The 25,549-nt window shown below is 39.5% G+C and overlaps 1 protein-coding gene across 9 annotated transcripts in view; it reads right to left on the bottom strand.

Annotated features, from left to right (window-relative positions):
* The window catches only part of EML1 (EMAP like 1), a 116,773-nt gene that overhangs the window by 49,177 nt on the left and 42,047 nt on the right, over nucleotides 1–25,549 (bottom strand). For 5 of the 9 annotated variants that reach the window (XM_085225616.1, XM_085225615.1, XM_085225617.1 and 2 more), the window contains exon 2: nucleotides 1,888–2,070. In XM_085225616.1, coding sequence (XP_085081742.1) covers nucleotides 1,888–2,070 — 183 coding nt within the window. Of the gene's footprint in view, nucleotides 1–1,887; nucleotides 2,071–23,322; nucleotides 23,357–25,549 lie in introns of those variants that run through there. The other 4 variants (XM_085225610.1, XM_085225613.1, XM_085225612.1 and 1 more) reach the window with 3 other exon arrangements.

Here is a 25,549-nt window from a genome sequence, read left to right as displayed (position 1 = left end):
GGTATGAACACATAATTAAACAAGACCCTTCAACATAAATTAAAAGTTTAATTTGTATTAACACATGCCAGGACCCCCCAAAAGAAACAGATTTCATAATTTAAACAGTAGAGAGACCATGAGCATCTCCTGCTAATGGATACCAAAAAATGCCTTTGCCTCATAAGGGAATATGAGTTTGTGTAGCATGCTTTGCTCTGATGTGGACCAAAGATTCACATGCAAATCTGTTTGTGCACTGGCTGTTTCTGCTACAGAAAGGCCAAAGGGACAATGGGACATGGATGGGATCCCATGAGGTTCCAGACATGCATTCCTAATGATGTGGTAAGCTGCTACCTTTCATCCAAAGGGGAAGAGCTCTGCAGATCCATTTATACAAAGGGTTTGTAAAATTTACCTTGGGCACCAGACCCTGCAGGCCTGCTGACATCCAGGACTTGGTGCTTCTGTAAGGTTTTCAGCAAGAATATTGGATTAAAATTCCTTGGAGCAATCTAAATGGTGTTCTGCCTTTTTTCCTCCCTCTACTCTGCCCTTGTGAGGCCCCACTTGGAGTACTGTGTCCAGGCCTAGGGCCCCCAGTACTGGAAGGATGCGGGAGCAGAGGAGGGCCACAAAGATGATGCTAGGGCTGAAGAACCTCTTCTATGAAGAAAGGCTGAGGGAGTCGGGCTTGTTTAGCCTGGAGAAGAGAAGGCATCAGGGAGACTCCATTGCAGCCTTCTAGTACTTGAAGGGAGCTTGTAAACAGAAGGGGAACAACATGGTTTGATAGTAATAGGACAAGGAGGAACGGCTTTAATCTAAAAGAAGGGAGAGTTAGATTGTGAAGTTCAGAAGAAATTCTTTACTCCAAGGGCATGAGGTGCTGGAACAGGCTGCCCAGAGATGCTGTGGATGCTACATCCTTGGAAACATTCACAGTCTGGTTGAATGGGGCCCTGGGCAGCCTGATTTGGTGGGAGGCAACATTACACCTGACGCGGGTTGGAACTAGATGATCTTTAAGGTCCACTCCAACTTAAGCCATTCTATTATTCTACGAAGTCTGTTATACATAGACTTTCCACATCTAGATTGTCACCACTCTTATTCCCAGGAGTGCCCAAAAATATTTGCTAAAATTTCCCACTAAGCTTCAAATGAGCTTTTTCCTGTGCTTTTACACACACACAGATGACATCATATAACATCAGATTCTAGTAAGCCTTTGCTACAGTGAAGTGCTGGATATTCCACTCAAGCTTTTCTGATGTATACACAAATCAACCTGTTATTGTAGGAAAGGACCAGGTGAGAGCACTCTGCAATATTTGCATAACACAGTATATTGCAGAGTGGCAATGTCAATCATATCTGGAATCTAGATCTGTTATTCTGTAACTGATTCAGGCACTAAAGGTGGCTGTACTTTTCCTTTGAACCTGGGCGACTAGTGTAGCAACATTTTGCCAGTCAGATCACCATTGAGCTAACTCAAAGTTCTGATTTGGTTATGCCTACACCATTTTTAACTGAAGTAAAATTATATTTTGTTTAAATTTGAATTGTTTTTTCCCCCCAGCCAAAAAAAACCTTAGGAATTTCACAAATAGAATATGCAACATTCAATACTAGTTATTACGAAACATTCACCAAAGACTTTATAAATTAATTTTAATCAGTCAGGAAGTTGTAGCAATACTGAAACACTCCACTTGTTCATGAGAACTTTAGGTTTAACAATTTAGACTTGTACATGTTCTTTTTGATAGGTCAGATTTCCAACTTTTTGAGTTTCAAGTTGTTGACTTTGACCACTTCAAAAATCTAAAGAATAAACTAGTACACACAAAACATTCTTTGAACTGAACTACCCATTTTACGTATATCTGAAATGCCAACCTTTGGTAGGTCCTTTCTTGTTTTGCATGGCCTGTTGTTCCTCTGTAATATTCAAGCGTCGAACCACATCAGCAAGGGCAGATTTTAGCAGCTGGATGTCATCTTCTTGCATCTGGACGCGTTGCTCCAGAGAGGCAATGCGATCCGTTACCTCCATACTGCTTGCAGCAGAGGCACTGTCATCTATGCAAAGGAGCAGAAAAAAAAACAACACTTGCATTACCTACAATGTATAACTATAAAAGAATTGCTTGGACAAATGCCTGGTGGTAAGATTTTTACTCAGATCTGATGATCTCTTGAGGAAGAAAGCTTTTAAGTGACCAAATGGTAGAGATATGAATTCTATAACAACAATCAGAAAGAATTATGATGAGATAAGTAAGGTTGGTTTCTGGATCATTGCTGTTAATCCCACTATCAGTTATCCATGTGTTCTGAACTGGAGTTTGGAGCAATAACTATTCAATATTCTACTTTGTAGAAGTTTCAGATGTTGACAGTCATTTAGATAAAGAGTTACAACTTTTTATATTCTCTATACTCTTCTACATTTTTCTTTCCCATAAGCGATAGAACCTATCTATTAGACACATAAGCAACAGATAGACTCAATTTTACAAGCACCTTCCATCTGACTGAGAAAATACGTTAATCCCATATCATAATACCCAATTTACATGAGCAACATTATGAAAACATTCCCTCTGGCCTAAATAGAAACACTAAGTAAATTCAGAATTATTCAAGATCTGTACTCTTAATCTCCACGTTTCAGAAAGCGTCATTACTTTGTATACAATTCACCCATTATTTGGAAGCAAACCCACATAAGCTTGAAGTCTGCAGCTCACTGATGAGGGCCACACATTCTTTCCACTCCAAACTAGCAATAAGAATATTTTTCCTAAAAGAGTACTTTTGTTCCACTCCATTTCATATCAAATAGAAACACTGTAATTTCATACAGTATTCAATTAGGAAAAAAGAAAAAAAGAGAAAAAGCAATGCCAAATATGTCCAAGTTGATATCTACTAGGGGAAAAAGAAAAAGTATTTTTTAAAAAGAGGACCATAAGGTTTATTTAACTAGCTAGATTTGAAAACTAAAAGGAATTAGTATTAACTTACTTCATAATTTTCAGTAATAATAGTCTAGTGATTATGGGATTGTAGCTTTCATTTGAGTATTTAGTAAGTTATATTTTATTTAAAAAGAATGGTATTTAAATTGCCAACTACAATCATTCACTTTTCTCTGCCTCACTCCTCACGAGTATCTACTAGATACGTTTGTTCCGTTCAATTGTTGAAGCCAACCTCCTTATGAAGAAGGTACTACATGCTCTTGTTTCTTGTGTACTTGATTTTCCTCCTTTCCAGATCAGATGCTTCCACTTCAAATGTACAAAGGCATAAAATGAAAGTTAAGTGGCTTGTGCATAATAACTAGTGTTGAATTTTAAAACAAATCCTTCAAACAGGAAAATAACTTCTGAATGCATTTGAAGGCGTGTCCAAAGAAGTTTATACATACAAACTGTTAATCAAAAAAATCTGGGGAAAAAAATGTATTTAAAAATGAAAAGCTCTGTTCATCTCCAATCCAATCAAATACAAGTTGATTCCTAACTGTTGCTTTTTGGCTCATGTACTTCTCACACCCTCAGCAATTAACTGTAGTTACCAAAACTGAGTTGGAAACAACTTGAATGCTATAACAATACGGAACATCCATTAATAGTTACAGACAAATATAGCTTACGTTGCTTGTTAATTCTGTAGAGAATCTTCAGAGTATATTTTAAATATCAGCATTAGGCTATCAAAGCTTTTAGCATTGTGTTCACAGCCTAAATGTAAGCACCCTGTTCAGACAAACTACAAGAGAACTCCTGAAAAATGCTGGAAAAGTTTTCCTCTGAGACAGCCTCAACGCTTGCCAAATTTTGGCACAGTCACAATCCTGCTCGGTGCAGAACTCTGTGCTGCAGCTGTTGCAGGTAATTAATCCCAAAAATAAGATTAGCAGACATGCTGGCAGCAGTATGAGCTGCCTGTAGAACTTAACCTTTCCTTGTACAAACAAAAGGCCCATGCTGCTCTAATGACTTTACACTTTAACTCAGCTGGAAATAACATGGATTAGCATACTGGACAATAGGCAACCGAATCGAAAACTTCATTTAACCAATATAAGCTAAAATCAAACTTCAACCATTCTGCCAAATTCGATATGGCATGGTATATGGTATATTTTCTTCTGAATTCAGTCAGTAAAAAAATAGCAAGTTTTCAAGATGAGAACGTAAGGAGAAATTTGCTGGTGATGAAATGGTCTGCTCCTGGTGTTAGAGAAGAAACATTCTCACTGAAGTATCACTTAGATTCATTTCAAAATGTAAAGAAACAATTTTGCTTAAACGTGAATCTTCAAACAATAAATCATTTTTATTTACAGACCCTTAAAAAAAAAATCACTCCCACTGATAATTACTACAACGTACATCTCTTTCTTCTTTCCCCTCTCCCAGCTGTCACTGTGACTCTTCTCCATGCATCCTTGCTAACAAAAAACACCGATCAACTCCTTCCTCTGGACACAGCTTATCTGTGCCTCCCCATCAGCATTCCTCCCTCTCCTCAGAAATGGAACTCTCATTCCTGCCTCAACTTGCCTTTTTTTGTGTCCACTACTTCACAGGATCCAGATCTCTTCCAAATATGCAGGAAAGAACAGAACCTCTAGCAACTTTCAGTAAGATTACAGCTGAAGACAAGATGTCTGAGAGCCTGGCCACATTTGACCCTGCTTTCTCTCCGCATACGTATACCAGTAAGCTATAGAAAATGCAAGAGCTATAACAGAGCTTCTGAAGAAAGCAAAGCACCACAGCATTCACAAGCATGAGCTCCTAAAATTCTGCAAGGAGAGGCTGGAACGTTCCCGCAGTTGAGATCTCCAGATCAGGGAATGTTGAGCAATAGAATTGAAACTGAAATGCAAGCAGATAAGCAACGTGCTCCGGTACCAAAACAAGAGAAATACTAACTCATATTACCCAACCAACCAACCACCACAGAGGTCATAACAGATGTTATCTCCTCTGCTCACAAAAGCAAAAGCTGTATTGTCGTCCTACTTTGTGATTTGCCTCTGCAGCTTATAAGCTAATTTTCGTAGCAAAGAGCAGGGGAATGTGACAATTTTGTAACAAATATTTGTCATGTGGTACACACTGAGTAGGACCTTCTTTCCTCAGAAGGCAGCGAGGCTCTGGCACTGCTGCCCAGAAGATTCCCCATCCCTGGAGGTGCCCAAGGCTGGGTTGGATGGGGCCCTGGGCAGCCTGAGCTGGTGAGTGGCACCCTGCCCACATCCAGGGGTTGGAAACAGATGAGCTTTCAAGTCCTTTCCAACCTAATCCATTCCATGATTTCATGATTATCGTTCCAAAGCCAATATTAAATGGAAAGCAGCTACAAGCTTCAGAGCACCTTATTCCACATTTTCTCCTGTGTAAAACACACTTTCTGAAGTAGTATCCCCAAAGAGGCTGTGACAGAAACAGAAGGGGGCTGAGAAAAGTTCAGTGCCAACAGACAGCAGTGGGTCAGCTTCAGCTGGAGGCCACCTTCCCCTCAGTGTCCATGCGTGTTGTCCTAATGCTGGGTTACACCTTTGGTTTTACAGCTCACTTACAGCTACCAAGAGAAAGGCACTTCATTGTAATGATGAAAAGATCTTCAAAACAATTCATGTGGCTCCAAGGAAATACAAAGCATTTAAAAAAAATCCAGATAGACAGAGATACGCAGTAGTAATGTGCAGCTTGACTGTGTAAGAACACAATTGTGTCAACGTGCTACTTTTTGAGACCATCAATTCAGTAAATTTAGCAACTTTTTTTTTTTTAAAACAGCGTCAGTATATTTAACGTCCTTCCCTCATCCCTCATAAAACCCACAGCTGTTCACTGTCTTGAAAGGTGCACGAAGGAGGCCATAAACCCTAAACGTTTCTGCTGACACATTACGATGGAGCCAACGTTCACCATCACCATTTTCAGCCACGCACAAACATCACACCACCCAAGTGGGTAGCATTGATTTCAGTGGGTATGGTGGTAAAAGGTCAAGGGTTGGCCTAGATGACTACACAGGTCTTTTCGAACCTTAACAATTCTATGAAAGCATGCTAGAATTGATCACTGCTTTTCTTTTTTAAAGGAGGAAAGAAATGGTAGAAGAATAGGAATAGAAAGAAGAAAAATGCCTTTAAATTTATATCCCTTGAATTAGAAATCTGAAGTGAAATCACATTTTACAAGTGTTCATCTATTTTTGTAGATTGTAAAGCAAGTCTAGATCACTAGCTCATGAGATTAATGCCATATGTAACGTCCAAAATTAAACAAAAGAAGGAAATATCAATTCAGATGCATGGTTATCATCCATAATACACATTTGCATTAATATCTGGAAAGAACAATCATTCGTCATTTATGCTTTGCTGAGATTCTGCAGGTTTTAAAGTGAATACAGCAAGCAAAAAAAAAAAAAAAAGGCAATGTTCTTTGTGCTGCTCTTTAAATTTTCCAACCAGCTAATCCATGATCTCATAGATTGGAAAGATTTCTTGTGGCAAAATAAAAGACAATACTGAGTCAGATGAATAATCTGCTTCCAGAGTATCTTCCAGTTTTTCAGCAATTTATTACTTTGCCAAACATGAAGAAACATCTGAAGTACAGCCAACAAAAGGATGTGCACACTGTTTACAAGTAAGAATGATTTAAAAATTTCTTAACTGTATATAAGGTAAAGCAGAATGGCATACTTACACTGCTAGTTGGAGGCAAGCATACTAAAACACAGGCTGTTTTCTGATGGAAAACCTAAATCTGAATTGTAAATTAGTGATGTAGGAAATAAAGGATCCCACAGAATTAATAGCATTTTGTTTTTTAGGTTTTTTTTTTTTTTGGTGGGGGGGGAAGGGGAAGAGGAAAAACAAGAACAGCAATGATAATAACACCACCAATAACATCAGAAAAAATAAAACCTGAATATCTATTTTTAAATTGTTGAATGTCCATTGATTTTTGAGATGAGTAAGCTGTGTATGTATACACTTATTTTCCATACGTTGTTAAACAGAAATATTAAAAAGCTAAAATTAAAACAGACCTGGCATTTTTCCCCATAAGAACTACTTCATTAAACAAACATATTTCTCCTTTGCCTCATGCAGAATCTAATTCTGAGACTATCTTGTCCAGCTCAGACTGTAACAGCTGACTAAGTAACGGAAACACTAGATACTGAGTGACTGGCAAACAAGTTTGGGTTTACTCAATACAATTCACACTTCAGAGTACCAATTAACAGGATCAAGTTGTATATGAAGTACTTCCAGAACTTTTCAGGACCTGTTTTGCTCACTGTATATTTCCAAAGAACCTTGCACAACTCACTAAAAGCACTCGCTAAAAACAGCATCTCATACTTCTGACCAAAGTCGTCCTTGAATTTAGACTCACTGCAGAATATTAGAAAAGAAAATCTGAGCCTTCCAGGGGCAGCGATTTCCAGCATAGGCCTTCTTGCAAAAGTTAAAAGAAAACCCAAACAGTGGAAACTGTGGTAAGGGATGGCAGAGAAAAGGCAGCATCTCCTATAAGGAGATATATTTTCTAGCACAAAAATGTAGCCCATGCCAGCAAGTCTGAAACGAGCTTAGCCTGTAGTTACGCTCTCTGAAATACCAGCAAGTACATCACTGTCTTTACTTCTAAATTAATTGATCTAGCCATTTACATTGCTTGGAAATCACTAATAACTTCAGTACCACTATAGCCTTATGAAATAAGCGGGGATGAAGAGCCCTACCCTGACAAGCAGCCAAGCATGTGTGAGAAGGCAGGAGCTGCCCAGCTGCCTGAGATACCGGTGCACATCCTGCTGCTCAGTGCAGAGAGAAGTGTGGACTGATTTAGACCAAGGATAGCAGTCAGGGATACTGAAGATATTGCAATTCTTGACAAATTTTCTGTTTTCAGAGCTCACCAACTCCACAGAAGTGTCAGATGCTGCACATGTCACTGGGCTATACATTTGGCGACCTCCCCTTCTCCTGCCCACACCATCACAAAGATCTCACATGCCAGCCAAATTACTGGAACTGTTTTCTGCAGGATCTTTGAATCACACTAACATAGACTTTCCATGACCTCTCTCCACTTCACTCCTCTCAATGCACCCCGTTTAGCTTGAAACTAACAGTACAGAAAAAGATCCCTTAAGGTCAGCATCTTCCGCTTCCTTCAAAATCCTACCCTCCCTTCTTGGTTCATTGAATTCATCTTTGAGTCTGGGGCACAAGCATCAGCCATACAACATATTTGATCAATACAGTCTGGCTGAACTGACACTAGAGTGCTAGAAGGAGAATTAAGAAGAAAAACAACCACCAAAATCCAAGGATTAAAATGAAAACAACTTGCAAAATGAAAATGAGCAAATCATTGAGGCACTTAAACAGTGGAATGCAGCAACAGAGTTGCCAGGCTTAGATTCAGGATCTGGGAAGTCCCTAACATTCTGGTGGCTGCTTCTGTGGCATAATGTCAGCAGTTATTTGCAGACCAAAAGGCTTACTGTGCAGGAGAACAATGCAAAATAAAACAGCAGTTCAGTTTCCTTTGACAACACAACATCACAGCTCCTTTGTTTAAAGGATCACTGTCGACAGTATCACACAGTATCACATCTTCCCTCTATCCAATTTTCTAATGCAAAACATTATACCTACCTGAAACACAGCAGCAGCTCTCCAGGCTTGTCTCTGAAGGACAATGACAACACATATGTGCAACAGCTTATCCCAAAGCCTGGTACATACCAGACTGCTCTGCTAGACCCTGATTTGACCAGATTAGAGCTTTCTGCTGTAAGAAGCAAGTGGATTTAAAGCCTGAAATAATGTTATCCTATCTAATCTTGTTATTTGGTGTGGTTAAAGGAAAAAATGGACAAACTACACATAAAGTTGTAAAATTGTGTTGCTTTACATGTAACCTTGGGAAACAGAACTGCTGCCAGCAGAATGGACTTTACATCTTTACATAGTTTGGACAGGAATGGACTTTACATCAGATTCTCTAATTGCATTTTAAATGTATAAAAAAGATAAGAGAAAACATTTTTTTTTTTTTTTTTTAAGATGGAAAAACTGATTCAAAGGAACGTGAAATCATATCTCATCTTCAAACCTGATAGCTATAGACACAATGCCATAGCATCTATAAAGTTTCATATATGTACATGTGCATATACTCTGAACAGGTAGGACAACTTTTCAGTTCTATCTCTATTCAAATGAATGTACTTACGAGTGATTAACTTCACAAGGAGATGTCCTAGTTGGGTACAATCAGGTACATCTCACAGCAAGTAATCTGAACAGACCAGATTAGTTGCTCCATGTCCTCAGAAGTTATGTATGTGTAGGAAGGGAGGAAGACAACACCGTCCCACACATCTGCTTAATGCTGTGCCCTGAATTGCACTGGGAATCTATGAGAAAAGCGATCCAAGTAAAAATAACTTAAATCATTGCTATAGCAGAACAGACCATATCTAAACCACACTGTCAAAACTGCAATCCAAATGTGTATACTCTATACGGACTACAGATGGTTATTTTTGTGAACAGTGTTTTCTCTGACACAGCTAGCTACTGTAGTCCAATATCTGTAAAAGCATATTGCTGTACTTCCAAACATTCACTGAGGAATAGCTTGTCCTTTTACAGCTTTATCACTAGAAAGCTAAAGAAAAGGAATTCCACCTCCTAAAATTAGAAGCTGAATGGGAAAGAAAGGTAATCCACAACAGCAGCCGTAATTGAGAACCACTTCACAGCTGGGTGCACCGCATTCATTAGCAAAATGAGAGAAAAAAATATCTTAACAGAAAATTCTCAATAAGTTCCTTGTGGCTAAAAAGTCAGCAATCACTACAGCTAAATTACAAGCGCATGCCTTTGACCTGCCTTTAGGTGACAAGCTGTAACCAGCAGCTCACTGGTTTCTCCCCAACAGATGGTAGATGAGATGCCATTTGGAACTCAACCAGTTAATAGCACTCAAGTGAAAAAAACAGAAGAAATATTTGGCCTCACAAGAAATTAGAGGGGTTTTCCTCAGATGAGGTTTATCCATGAAACGTTTTACAGATCAGACTTACTGTGCTGGCCCTGTTAAGTGTGCACTTCAGTAGGAAAAGCTTGAACAAACTGTCATTGCTCCATGTTGTGCTGGAGCAATCTGTACAATAAAGAAAGAAAGTAAATAAATACAGTCTTCCACAGTGTAATATTAAAACAAGGTTATTAGTTTGAGGAAAATGATCCCCATGTGATCTGCCTAGAGTTACCAAGCTGAAGCCACAGCATAACTCAAAGAAGAATTCAAGAACGCAAAGAAAGGAAAGGGTATGGTAATGGTAGAGGCACCTCAGGAAGAGCCAGGCAGAGCATAGCTGTGTTTTACATCCTTGGTGATGGTTGGTGTGCCTCTTTCACAAGCTGAGGAGAACAAAAGCACACCGTGGAATGTGGGAGAGCACCTACAATGCCTCCATCATACGTCACAGTTTCCTGCCAAACAAGTCACCTTACAAAACCTAGCAAAGGATGAATTCAAATCCATCCTACTGCACCCAGTGTACACTAGTGAGACTTTATTTAGCACCGTTGGGCAAAAAAAAAAAAAAAAAAAGCTAGATGCAAGACTTGCTTCTGCTGAATGGGTTTTCAACCATGTGCAATTAAACTTCATGCATTAGTACACACAATACATTTTCTTAGAAACTTTATCAACGAACGCTTCAATACATTTTCACTGTCTTTAGGAAAACTGAATGCCTCTACCAGATTCTTAACTAATTCCTGGGTAAATAAATTGGAAAGACACTTTTACTTGCAATCCAGAAAGATCAGAAAGAAAGCAAGCTCACTTAAAACATCTTCTAAAACTTCTAAAAGTTACTGATGTCAACCTGTCACTGCTCATTATGGACCAATCTTATTTTGTATTTTGTGTGCTTATTTTCCTAAAGAAATGATCATCATCACTAGCAGGAAACCACTGAGACACATCAGCCACTGGCTGATTTGCAATTAAATGCAGCCTTCACATTACATTGGAAGTGGCAGCATATAAGCATCTAAGCAACTACTTATATTAGCATACATTTCTTCATTTTCCTAACTTCCATATTAGAACTGCAGCAGACACTCAAACTTACTCAGGCAATTGATGGCTTTACCTGTAACTTCTATAATTTGCATTTTATTGAAAATTATAAGAATATATGCTAAAGTTTCTAAAAAAATTAAAACACTGTTAAAGTTCAGAAATTAGCAAATAAAACACATCTACAGGCTTTTCCAAGGGGAGCCTTCCCCATAGAGCTGCTGATCTATCCCCCAGCTGCCAAGCCACCAGACCTATCAAAACTGAGACAACATCAATAGTTAGAAATCCACTGTTGCCAATTTGAAATGGTTTGTTTTATCATGTTTCATAACCGAACTCTGAATTAAGAATTGGAAGATATCAGCTTCTAATCAATAGCTTTTATTTATAAAATATAACCCTCTGTCAAACATTCTGCTTTTACTTTTCTTGAAGACTTGCCATCCTTTCAAATTGTTTTCTGTGGACTCAGACTAAGCAATATAACATGAAAAGAATAAAACATTCTCCCTACACCTGCAGAAAGGGCAACTGAATTGAATTCAAAGGCAAATTTATCATTTCCGCAAACTCTGCTTACTTGTTTTCAGCTAATGGCTTCACTTCAAGCACTGGTCTGACTATTCTTCAGAACCCTGAGCTTCTTGAATATTTTAGTTTCTGAAATTAATGGAGTATAACATTAGGTTTCATCATAGGCTGTCACTAAGACAAATAACAATTTAAATATTAAAGGAAAAAATCTTCCAGTTTTAGGAAGTTATTTTCAGGCTTAATTAAAAGCCCATCTTTTTCAGTATTGCCTTTCACAGTAATGTAGGGTTTTTTTTTCCCACTATGGCCAGTTAGCCTAAGGTTTTTGAGAAGCACTTGCATGAACTTGTGGCACTCTTGCTTAGATTGGGGCAAAGTGCCAGGAAGCCCACAACAGACTAGAATTTTTCCTATATTCTTCTTCTTCATCTTCAGCTGGTGTTAAGTCTTCCTTCCATTTACTTCTGACAGGTATCAAAGAGGATTTGCATTCTTCTTTTCTTCAAAGCTGGATCTGTTAGCATGAGAACCTAACATGAGCCCTTTGCTGAGAGCAGGCCCTATGCCTGGCACACTGTCATCCTCTGCCTCGAGGGCTCTGTGGGACTGATTTCTTCCTGATGGCAGTCAGAGCTCCTGCCCTAAGAGCTCCACTTGAGAGATTAGATGGGCTGAAGATGTGCTGAGCAGATTCTTGTCCAAACGCCATCTTCTAATGGCACTAAACTTAAACACCAGTGCCAATAAGCACAGAAATCCCGGCCTATAAAACTCATCACTTTGCAGTTACCAAAGCCTCTGATCTCCAAGTTCCGTGGTAAGCTAGAATCTACTAGCAAAGGCAAAACTTTAAGTCTAACATCCACAGGACAAAAATTCTCCTTTGCTTTCTCAGCTCTGCAGTTGGACCTCTGTACTCAGTTGCACAGACACAAGCTAAGGCAGGTATGGCCACTTGAATGAAGCCCGTTTAACATTTTGACAGTTCTCTCATGAACCTGGAAATACACGTAATTCTTCCCTCTTCTCCCTCTTTCACCCTTCCCTCTTCTTTTTCTTGAGGTCTGTGACCTCAAGAGGCAAATTCAAAACATGCCAGGACACTACTTAATATTACAGCCTTTATTTATGATTCAAATAGGAACTTTTATTTTAAAGCAGTGTTGATTACAGCTGTCTCCAAATACATGAAGTTTATTTCAGCTTCAGAATCACTCAAGGTGAGACCCAGGTACAGTAAGCTGCCTCAATGCAACACAGAACTGAATTTGAGGCAGTAAGGTGAGCAGCATGCTGAACTTGGAAATTGACAGATTTATGAGAGGTGGGAAAAAGGTTGAAATACACTGAAAAACACTTCTCCCAAATGCACTGAATAGATAATTCAGAAAACATTTTCTGCTTGCAGGACATCAGTTTCCTAAGGCTGAAAAAGCAAGCAGAAAATGCTTCAAAAAAAAAAAAAAATCCTTCATTTTGGCAGAAGACAGATAAGAATAAATCCCAGAGAAGAAAAGGCTCAGCCAGAAAATACTTAAAGTTATGCTAGATACAAAAATATAATAAGCAATCTCCTAGTAACACATGCATACCAAGATGTCACATTACCCATACTTAACATTAGCATTTAGTAAAACATCCAGGTGTCAGGCTCTATCTGCAGGAGAAAAGGCTTGACCCAAAGGTACATTTCCACAGGCCCCAGTGACACAACTCCTCACTGTTCTCATTAAACGTTTTTTCAAAACCAACCTAGTTGATCAGGCAGCATCCCCAGCTACCATCAAGCAAGGGCTGTAGCAGGAAGCATCACTAAGGCATTCAACCCCCAGGTCACTACACTATTTCCATTTAAAAGAAAAAAAAGGTGGAAGGAAGACAACTTCACAAGCACACTATTAAGTAAAAAAAAAGTATTTGACAAACAACATTTTGAGCAGTCATTGTGTGACAGTTCCCACTCAGTGGTTCATTAAAAGAATTACTCAAAAATATTATTAATGTCTGTATGCTGTTACTGTATTTCAAGTACCTCAATGCCTTTCTATCTCTCCTTGCCAGAAAAAGAGGCTTTTGAAAGAGTTGTCAAATTTACAGGCTTTATATTTCCCAAATTTAAAGTTGACCATAAGTACTTTATATACTTTAATTTACTGGATTTACTGGATTCTAGCAGTCTACTGTATAAAATGATGCACACTTCCTAGGAAAACTACAAATAGTGCTGAAGTAATTAAAAAACACGAATAAGAGTTGTATTTTAAGCTACATTACACACCCTTAGTTCTAACATTGTCTAACTTTCAAGAGCTTAAGAAGTTCACCAATTTTTCTAGTTTTTTCCACAGATGTTAAGCTTTCTATCTGCTTACTACTTCAGCCACAGAAGTGGCTGACAGTAACAAGGCAACATTAGCTATGGCTCCACACCAGAAGCTAATACAACACTTTTCCCCACAGATAACTGCCTACAACAGAGCAAAGCAAGACCCAGGACACCTGCATTTCCTTACAATCTCAGCAAGAGACCATGTTTCCATGGTACAGGTTCTGAAGGCTTCTGCTCTTCAGTGCATTCACAACCTGCTCAGCATTTGCTGGCTCTCACCCAACTGCCTCTCCACCACAACACACAGAGCTCCCTGTCCCAGGATGCTGTTCTTCCTCCAGTTCAGCTTTCAGAATCATAGAATCATTAAGGTTGGAAGAATATCTCTAAGATCATTTGGTCCAAATGGCAACCCATCACCACTACACCTTCTAAGCCACGAAGAGAGAAAATATATTCCCTGGATCCATCACAACTGGAAGGTAACATCCACCCAGTTCTATCCCTATTGCCCTGTATCAGGGTTGTACTGCTGAGATGAAGCCTGATCATCATCAGTGCTGAGAGAGATCACAGTGTGCACAGTAGACAAACCTACTGCCTTGGCAGCTGCCTGTCTCTGCTGCAAAGTTTGAGCTGCTGAAAGCTGGTGGCTCAGCAATCAAGAGGGGCCAGCAGCACAGTGGGAAAGGCCTATTCCCTCCAGAAATCAAAACAGTGTTAGAAATTTGAAGAGAAAGAAGGAGATCAGAGATGGTAACAGAGATCATTCTTTCCCTTCCCTTGTTTTAGAAAAAAAGGGCTGAGCTGTTTGAAACCTTCTATTAAGCAGACCTACAGAAACACATCCTGTGCATGAGAGTAGAGATACAGCTGGTACTCAACACCAACAACCAAAATACTGCCAAGCACTCACAGCCAGCTCCTAACTGTTGATGGAGATGCCACTGGACAAGTCCCTGCAAGGCAGGCAGCTGCTTCTGCTACTGACTTTCCTTATGCAAGAGCTCACCCCATGTCTCGAGTCAGCACACGCAGAGATGTAATTACCTCCACGAGGTGTGTTTAGGAGTCACCGACCCGCATTGTGGGCAAGTGCCTCCTGCAGCAGATCCTGCAGACAGTGAGCTCAGAGCAGCTGCAGAGCAAAGTCTGGGTCCCTGCTGCTTTATGAAGGAGCTGAGAACCAGTCTGCAGGTGGAGAGTATGAGATTAGGCTCACAGCAGTCACAGCACCCAGCTTTACCCCATTTAAGGTTCATACACTGTATTCAAGACCTACCTTCATCTTTCTTCCTTGTCCTTGACAGAAACTACAAAAACATCTCCTCCTTCAGCTGATCTTTCCTGTGCTCTCAATAAGATACAAAGGGCAGGAAGGATAATGTTCAGAGTATACAGAGCAATAAAAAGATGATTATTCTAGAAATTTAATTTGAATGTGAATAAGGCACTGGATTGAACTGGAAGCTAATGCACACAGTTCTAAGATTATATGCATGATATGCCGTATTAAGAATTTACCTGAACAAGAGAGTTACTCTGAAAGAAATGGAGGTGTCAGAAGCTTCTCCAGCTAGTCCTGGATTATTTCAAATGGATACAGTTCTTCCCAGCTCCCCACAACATTCAGGGAGTTGTAGCTTCAGTGCAACAACGTTGCTTTAAAGAAAAATGGAAGCTGTAAAACTGTGTATCACTCATATATTCAGTGCCTTGCCAGCCCACACCTTTTCACCAGCTAATTAAGGCATGGAAGGCTGTCAAAAATGTGGGGGAAAAAAAAAAAAAACTATCTGCAAAAGGCAGTCATTTTATCAACACTCAATTGTTTCTAGAGCTTTCTGCCTACAGAAAGCCCATCAACATCACCCCACACTACCCCAGGAGGAGTCTCAAAGGCTAGTGCTCACTTCACTGCCCCGTGTTTCTGCTCCTGCAGCCACAGAATGGGAATTCTACTGATGCAAATTGCAAGATGCTACTGAGGTTGGGGAGATACTTGAGGCTGGCTACTGGAATCATCTGCATTCTTTATTTCAGAGAAGATGCAACTTCTGTTACCTCCAGGTGAGCAATAACCAAGCATTTCTGTATGGCATACGTCCATCAAACACAAGACAGTAAAGGATAGGTAACAGGGACTCATGCAGCCAACAAATCAATTTCCCCCATCAATAACTGGACAAAAGAGGAACAATTCTTCCACACAAGCCCGATTTGTCAGGAGAAGCACAGAATTCCTATTTCCAGCGTAGAATGTTTGTAGTTTATTACACGGGTACAACATTTTAGTATCACAAATGATTCTATTCTGAGCAAAACTGAATAAATGTGTAGCAGAAGAAAAGGTACTGCAATAAACTACAAATAAAAAGCAATGTTAACACTACTGTATAAAATTAATGAAGTTTCTACTAAGAAAACTACAATTACTTTTACAGTAATGATAAATCTTTCTTAATGCACAGAAAGAAGGAAAACAAAGGCATTTTTGTTTTTTTGGCTTACAGAAATGGTTTCCACTGCTCACCTCAGTGGTCAGAAAGGGCTGTTAAACAGCTCTGACACAGACCCCCAGTCAGCCCAGACCCAGGCAGCCCAAATGCATCACAGAGGGTATGAGCAGTCCCAGCACCACAAAGCACACCTGGGCACCAGATTTGCTTTGTCCTGCACTTCCAATATACAACGTCACCCCAATATGTTCGTTCTACTCCTAATCCACTCCTCCAGACTGGATGGGGCTTTGAGCAACCTGGTCTAGACAGAGGCATCCCTGCCTATAGCAGGGGTTGGAACTAGATGATATTAAAGGTCCCTTCCAATCCAAACCATTTTATGATTCCTCAAGTCAAGTCTTTAAAAGGAAGTCAGACTGAGAAGTTAGGAATAGCCTAAGTGACCTATGCATACTTTATTTCTTAAGAAACATACACATGCAGTGCTGAGATAGCATCTGAAGAGCCCCACTAGGAGAAGTTAAATGTTTCCATGTTTGTTGTTTGGGATACACACACTGCCACAGACTTTGCAAATGGTTGCTCACTGTGCTGAGTATCAGATTGGCAGACAACGTGTAGATTCACACTGATAGATATCCAAAAGCTTGAGTTGCTTTCCCACTTCCCTCACCTCTCCTAGTACTTGTCAGTGGCCCACGGGGCATCGTGCAAGAGAACTGGGCTGTGACAAAATATCTACTCCTTGAATGTCACATTCCATCCTCTTCCTAAATGGATTAACCATTCTCAATGCTAACTATTAAAACTCTGGAAAAAAAAAGTTTTTCCACTGCAATTGATTTTAATCAGTATTCAAAATTAAAAACAAACCAGAAAAGATACAGTCTTTGCAATTCTCAAATGCTATGTTTTTTACTGAAAATAGGCAGTTTCACTTATTCTTGTGTATTGTGTTAAATATCTATGTGCTGGACAGAAATAACAGTCAAATACACAAACTGACTCACCCAACTCCCTGCCTCCAGAGAGGCTTCAGTCAGGCAGCAGCTACTTCAAAGCTTACGCTGCACACACCCAGGGACTTCAACCAAGAGAAGCAAGTACCAAATTCAGGAGGCAGGAAAAGGCTTAGATATAGAGGCCTCCCTGAAGTTAAACTTTTTTTTTTTTTTTTAAATAAGAACTACAAAAACAAAAACCCCTGAAGTTAAGCCCTTCTGGAACAACGTGCGCACAAATCTCTCATAACCTTCCAAGTCACAGCCACCAAGGTTAATGACCCAGCATCAGGCACTGGTTTCTGAGCTTCAAGAAAATCCTACACAGCTTTGCAAGAATCATTGAAGCTGCTTTAGGTTTACTTCAAACTCTCAGAACCTAATAAGAGTAAACAAAAGGAGACAACTGCTCAAGGTACTTAATCCAGCCCTTCCTAACAGGACCAATAAAGATGACTGGTAGATCCTGCAAAAGCATTTTGGTTTAAAGGACTCAAAGCACAAATCTGGCAGATCTCCCTCTTCCCCTTTTGCTGAGCCTGCTGTTATCAAATGAAATGCTTTAGTCACAATCAGCCAGGCTTGATTCTGAGAACAGAGCAGCAGCACACAGACTGTTTGTTACTGACCAATTCAGTGTCTTGATGGCACGCTTTTTCCTGCAAAGCTATGGAATAATCTGACCTTTGTGCCCCCTAAAACAGTACGTTCTCAAGAAAGGCAATATAAAGAAGAGATCGTTCATTCTCTTTCTTTATTTTTAATGGCAAAAGAACAAAAGGAAGTTTTAAGGAACACATATTTATAAGGTTGGAAAATACAAGAATAAAAACACAGTATGAAATTAAGAATGAAAATTTCTGTGTATAAAATATTGAGTGCATCCCTATGTGCCTGGGCCTATTTGACTTTTTAAGATGCCACCTTCTGCAAACAACATAAGAAGAATTACAAAATATTGAGATTTATGGCTTGGAGGGGCCAGAACCACACACACACACACAAGCAAACATGGAAGCTAAGCATTCCATATTGAAATGCAAGAATCTCAATTGTAAAAAAAAAAAATTTGCATTCGTTCATTGTGCTTTGAGTGGGTAACCAAACAAAAATTGTATTTGCAATCCACACGCAGCTTTCCACCTATACGAACTTTTAATTAAATTATAAATCATGCTTTGTCCGTTTTACAGTCTTGCAGTGGCTGCCTGCCTCCCCCCTGTCTCGACTTGCATGCGGTTTTACAGCTTCACCTTCCACCACCAGGCCTGGCACAAGATTTAAAAGAGGGAAGGAGGGGGCAGGGTATCACTTCGATCTGCCGCAGTAGAAGTGATACCCATCTCTTTTTGTAACTGGGATTAATTTATTGATGCCATTCAACACACGGTGTGATGAGCAGCTGCAAGGACAAAACATGGGTCCGGTTCTGTAAGATGAGATGAGCCCATCGAGGAGCCCCCATTTAGTCTGCAGCACCCATTATTTCCGTAATTTATCTCCTGCTGCCTCCCGAAGCTGATTTAATTCTCTGACCTGGCAGAAAACTAACCCAGCAAAAGCAAAAACAAAGTACCACACACAAACACAGCACAGATTTTGCTGTTGGGTTAGCATGTTAAATTAACTCTGACAAATTAGTCTGTCAAGTGTTCATTGGGTAAAACCACACAGAGCAGGAGAGGAAGCAAGACCTTCCACTTGATCACAGCTCATGTTAGCTTATCTGCCTGAGGTGCTGTTGGCTGAAAATAAGAACCTCAGACTCCTGAGTATTATCCGACCGTGGCCCAGCTTCCCCAGCTCTGGCCTGTTAACCTTCACTCCTGAGCAGCCCTTACACACCTTATCTGATAACACCTGAAGAGTCAAGCCTGGCACCTTTCATATCCCTCATAGACTCCCCCCAGTCTATGTTATGTTGAATTATTGACTTGAAAAAGTTGAAGCAATATACCCAAATTCATCTTCAAAGTTAGTAGTTAGAATGATTCTCTTAATGCACACATACACATCAGAAACCAGATAAATTTTACCAAGTGCAGCAGCTTAATTCAAAGAATCGTTTCTCCTTTTATATAGCTTTGCTCTAGGGTGGAAAAAAAAAAAAGAAGAAGAAAGAAAAGAGAAAGGAAAAAAAAAAAAAGGTAGGTTGCCCTGGTATTTAATCTCCCTGTTTAAACAAATTTTAGAAGCAAGCCTATTATTCACTCAGAAGTATGTCTTCGTATAAGAGGTTACAGTCCTGGCAACAACATCCTACCTAGGAATCACAGCTACAGAATGGCATCTCTCAAATAACTCACATGAGACAACATGAGAACAAATCATTCTGTTCTCTTCACTGTTTTAAAGTTTCACCTTCGCATTTTACCACTGAACTCCATTAAAAAAAAAAGTAAATATAAATGTATTGCTCCTGGGAGACCATAAATGCTTTCCAAGTGCAACGAACTTCAGTTATTAAGCATTTTCTTAACACAACAGTAAACAGTTTTCAACTTCATCTCTGAATGTTTAACCCCGTGTCTCAATTTACTGCTTTCAGAATCCAGAACCAATCACCAAGGTCACAGAAGACCACTGAAATACAGTTCAGATAACAGATTTACAGCTGAGCTAAAAGACTAGTTCTGAAACACTGCTTTCTTTCCTCCAAACTTGTGCTGATAAAACACCTGTTTCTTTCAGATAATGCACTAAAAAATGTCTAAGCAAAACACAGCATACAGTAAATAATCAAATAGAAAAAAAAACATCCCCTCAAATAAACACTAACATTTAGATTGTGTTTATTTAAAGCAGAAGTGGAAACATGGAGATAACAAAATAGCCAGGTAGTCTGCTGCATGCATACCCACAGCATTTGAAATGACCATTCTTAGATCATTCAATGAAGCAGAACAGCTGTAAATTTAGAGCCTTGATTTTAGTTCTGCCCTATCCATTAATATTTCCTCAAAGGAGTCAAGAGTCTTTAATTTTAGCAGTCAAGAGTCTTTAATATTCAGTAATGAATAGCAGCTAGCATGGTGCCCAGGATCACGCCTTCGTGGCTCTTGAAGATCTCCAAGAAGGAGGCTCTGCAGCCTCTGGGCAGCCAGTTCTCCAACATCAGCAGCACAGAAGTGCTGATGGTCAGACGGAACATCCTGAGGTCCAGTTTGTGCCCCCTCTGGTCCTGGCACTGAGCAGCAGAGAGGGACAGATAACCAAGTCACAAAAGCACAGAATGGCCGGGTTAGAAGGTACCTCAAGGATCACGAATCTCCAACCCCCCCACCACAGGCAGGGCCACCAGCTTCCCCACTAAATATCAGACCAGGTCGCCCAGGGCCCCATCCAACCTGCCCTTGAACACCTCCAGGGACAGGCATCAGGGGATTTGCTTTACAGATCGTTTCCTATCGCAACACGTTTTATGCCAATTTACACAGAGAGCTAAAATATAGCATACCAGAGCTAGGGCATCTTACAATATCTCTTTTAAAGTTTTCTGCCCTTCAGCTGCAGGTCCTGCAGCACACCATTCACACAAAGATTTATCTGCATGCCACTGGTAGCTGACCCCACCTACCCATCTGCCACGGCAGACAAAAAGAGCAAGTTTTTAAAAGAGCTCTTCTCAATTCTTAGTGCAGCAAGGCCTTGAGCCAGACAAAACATATAAATGCTTAACTTAAAAGTTGTATGTATAAAACCTTTTGTCCCAGAGGATCCCTAATTAGTTCATTAAAATATCTGAACCCGGAGGAAATTACGAACTTCCAAACTGAAAAGCAGCTGCCAGAGGGATGACACAAAATCTGTCTAGCAAAAAAGGGAAAAAAAAAAACCAACTAATTTGTCTCACACATGGCATTACAGAGAGCTATCTAAATTAAATTGGTGTAATTTCATTTTCCTCCTGTGACGGACAGCATTTCTAAGAATCCTTATGCTTTCAGACTCGCTGGAGTTTGGTCATGTGCATTTTCAGAGCTGGAAACCACCGTCCTATTGAATTCCACAGTCAAACTCCTATGAGCTGTACAGCAGCAGCATTTCACTTCCCACCTCAAAACACATCAGCCATTGTTCACCTTGTTATGCTCTGAGCTATTTTAAATATGCTTAATATCCAGGCCTCACATAATCCACAGACACAGACTCCTCACATTCCATTTTAAAACACAATTCAATTTTCTCTGTTCACGGTTAGGAACCTAAAAAAGATGGCCTCATTTTTCACATTAGCTGAGCAAAGTCCTGGCTGTCACTGACCTATTATTTTGGCCTATATTTCAAAGTTGTACAGCAAGACGACAGATATTCTTTAACATGTAAATGCAGACATCAACTCCAATAAGATTGACCGGAGTCTCAGGACATGCTAATGCCTGTAAGGTTTTTAAGAGTTTAGATAAAGACCCCATTTGCCCCCTGTGACCCAACCAAGCTGGCCAGACCACCCATCTAGCAGCAGAGCTCACTCACACCCAAGAAGCCATCCCTGGCCAACGGACTCAGTGTAAGCTGATTTTTAGGACCACGCCAAGCAATGCATTACACAAAACACACTTACTTCAGGGTCAGAGGGAAGACCCACCTGCCATTCCCAACAAGCTATTTCAAGCAGCATTGTCACCTGGGAGCTGGAAGAATTCTTCCTAGAGACTCATAGGTCTGCAAAATGCTGGACACGGAAAAGAACAATAGAATGGTATTTGTTTCTAGAAAACATACAATAAATATGCAACTGATGGTCTGTCAGCATCTTTCTCAGGTTTCAGGATGATTTCCCCCCAGGAGGGGGAAGCTGCTCCTAACGCTGCAGCTTTCAGGGTACAAAAACTTTCCAGACCTCCAGGGAAATGCCAGACATCAGTGCACCACTGCCCAGCTGCCCCCATCTGGGTGTGCCGGAGCTGCACATCCCCAGAGCTATTTCTGCTTGTTTTGCATTGGACTTTTTGTGTTTGTCTTTTTTGTTTTCTTAACCACAGTTATATGAAAAAGAAGCAAAGTGTTCATGAAATACAGATCTTTTACCAAGTCTTCATTTAAAAAAATGCCTTTATTAGCTTGAAACAACAATTCTTTTTCTTTTTCCTATTTACATATTGAAATATGCTCACCAATTCTGCATCTTACAAACCTCAAACTTTATGGCTTCACTCAGGCCGATGCACCGAAAGGGCTCCTAACTCTCAGGTGACTACAAACAAGTAGATTACAAATAATGTTTCATAAACAAACCAGGAAAGAAAATTGTTCTTTTCTGCTTGTAGGAAGTTTCCACGTTTGCATTCAAATGCAGCATCTATGCTACTAAAAAAAAATGCAAACTGTTCTATTTATTTCAGATTTAAGATCCAAAAACGTAATTTCATATCCCACAACATCTAACGGCAGTGTTTGAAACCTCACTTACTGGTTTTCAAATTGGTACGTTGTATTTCTTCAACAAGCAGTCATTTCGAAGCAAGACAAGAAAATGATGGACCATGTCAGATTTTAGTCTTCAGAAGTAATGGAGTGTGGACAATCTTACTTAATTACTTTCCAAAGAATTAATTTAGTGAAATCATGTTAACATATCATTATCCCACCCCATCTCCCTAAAAAACCTCAGGGAGCTACTTCCACGTTTTAATTATATAATGAATGAACATTCATTTTGTTTCATGGAAGAGCAGCATCACACGCAGTCCCCTCCACACTCCCTCTAAGCTTTTGCAATACCTTATGGCCGCCCAATTAGTGTCATCTGCAAACAGCAAACACCCCCCAAAAACACAGTCATTATACTGTTTCGTGCAATACTCCCACTTATTCTCTCACATCTCCCTCGTCATTTTAATTACCTAATGACAGGTTCTTCATTACTTCTCTTGACCAACGAGCTTCAGCATCAAACTTTAAAATTTTCAGCTTGAATTTCCAAGGAAAGGAAAAACAGAAGTCAGAATAAAGCTTATTAAAATGTATGTCACTGACTGGAGTACTCATTCTCTTCCTCCTCATGTATTTTCTTTTCAATAACGCACTTCTAATATAATTTTAATCCTTATTTGAATTGTTTGCACGTGGTTTAAGCTTCAATAAAAGAATTTGAGTTCAGTATTCTTAATTAGAACTTAAAACACGCACTTCAGTTCTGTAAAGTACTATTAAATTTTTTAAAAAGCTTGAAGATCAGATAAAGCATGTTTTTCTGCTGAGAGCCCAATGCTTTAATTTACAATTCTCTATGTTGTTTTATTCATGAAAAAATACTTGATACTTGCAGTTTCTCCCCATCCTGCTAACACTGACACAGATTCTCTATTGAGGTTAGACTAACACAGTAAGACTCTCTCATGACTGGTCGATATTTTCATTTGTATTTAAAAGCTTATTTTAAAAAATTAAAAAGCCACCCTTCCTCCCTCCTGCCAATTTTAGTAACTACAATTAATGCTATTCACGATGAAAAAGAGCTTTTAGTAATTCATTATTTGGAAATACATAGCTAATTATAGAGCAACAAATTCATTTTACTTATATGGCATCTTAATAGTAAGAGTTTGAGCTTTAGTAGTCTAACAATATATATTGTGAGAGTATCCATTACAGCAAGTTAATTTTATTTCACAGTGAATGGCTCATTTTGCATTCAATTACTAGACACGTGATACACGTGTTTCTGTATGCCACCCCTCTTCTCAATCTCAGAATAGAAGTAAGCTCTAGAAGCAAGTTGATAGAAGCTCATCTTATGCGCTGTATAGTTTGAAACGTGAAGCAAACATTTAACAGAATCCAATTCTGCAGTACATTTAAGGGTCCAACTGGTAAAAGCCAGGTGAAATAGCAATGATAGGAAAAGTGTTCTCCAAGCAGTTCTTGCTAATAAAGTCTTCTACTGTCCTACCAAACTGACAGAAGCTTCAAATAGGTCATCTCCACAAGTCCAAAATGTGCCACGGTCCTGCAGAGAACAAGTTTAGAGATGAAACACAAGAAAGCCTGGTATGTCCTCCTCCTTCAACATGTTATTTGCTACTGAGAAACAAAATAAATAAACATGAGCAAAGTGATTAACATGTTTTGCAGCACCACTTTGGACACGTTCGCAACATCCTTTTCTACATGCAGTACATTAATTTGTCCAAGGAGACAAATGCATTTTCTCTTTGCATTATTCCTGAAAGTGGTGACAGTGAAACAAATTACAACCCCTTCTAGCCTTGATGGCTTTGAGCTAGTGACCTGAAAACTGCAAGACTCTGATTAGCATTGTTGATGCCCTAATCTACATACTGCTGTGCAATTTAGGTCCAGCTGTAGGAAGAGAGTAACTGGATGTACTTTGGAAAGTCAGGGAGAGGAAGTGCAGGAGTCAGATGTCAAAAAAAGCCTGCCAGAATAATACTATCCATAGAGTTTCCTGTTTGTGGAGTTGGTTTCCTCACCATTATGGCATCCCTATGCTTGTAGACAAATGAGTCAGAGAGAAAACGTACATATATTCAATTTATTTGGGGGGGAGCAGCAGATAATTTTCAGGTAACTTGAAAATCAACCAACCAACACCAAGACCACGAGCAGAGTCACACAATCTACTTCTCATAACTTTGGGGGGAATGAGAGGGAAAAGCAACCGACGGTTGTCAAAACTATTACCTAGCAAAAATCTTAATAATATGATGCAGCAGCTTTGTAAGGTGCTACTTTTAAAAGTTGAAGGTTTATTTGATTGACTTTTTAAAACAGATGTTGGTACAGTTAAAACCACTTCAAAATTCCCACAAAATCCATATTTTTCTACTGACAACTGTACTAATCATTTTGATGGTAAGCACTTTAAAAGAAATAATTAACATTATAGAACCCTTTACAGATAAATCAATTCCATTTAGGAAGAATTTGTTCTACATTTCCTTACTGCTTTTCCCAAATACTCTGAATTTGACGTTTCTGTTGAGCAAGGCAGCTGTTTGCAGAAATGACCATTTGACAGCTACTGTGTCCCCACTAGCCAAGTGAAGAATACTGGAAAGATACTAAGGGTTGTAAATGAACCAAGGATAAATTCTCCCTTCCTTCTCA

The sequence above is a fragment of the Meleagris gallopavo genome, chromosome 5, assembly GCF_905368555.1.
Source record: "Meleagris gallopavo chromosome 5, MGAL_WU_HG_1.1, whole genome shotgun sequence".
Lineage (NCBI taxonomy): Eukaryota > Metazoa > Chordata > Aves > Galliformes > Phasianidae > Meleagris > Meleagris gallopavo.
This window is presented reverse-complemented; position numbering and strand designations above follow the sequence as displayed.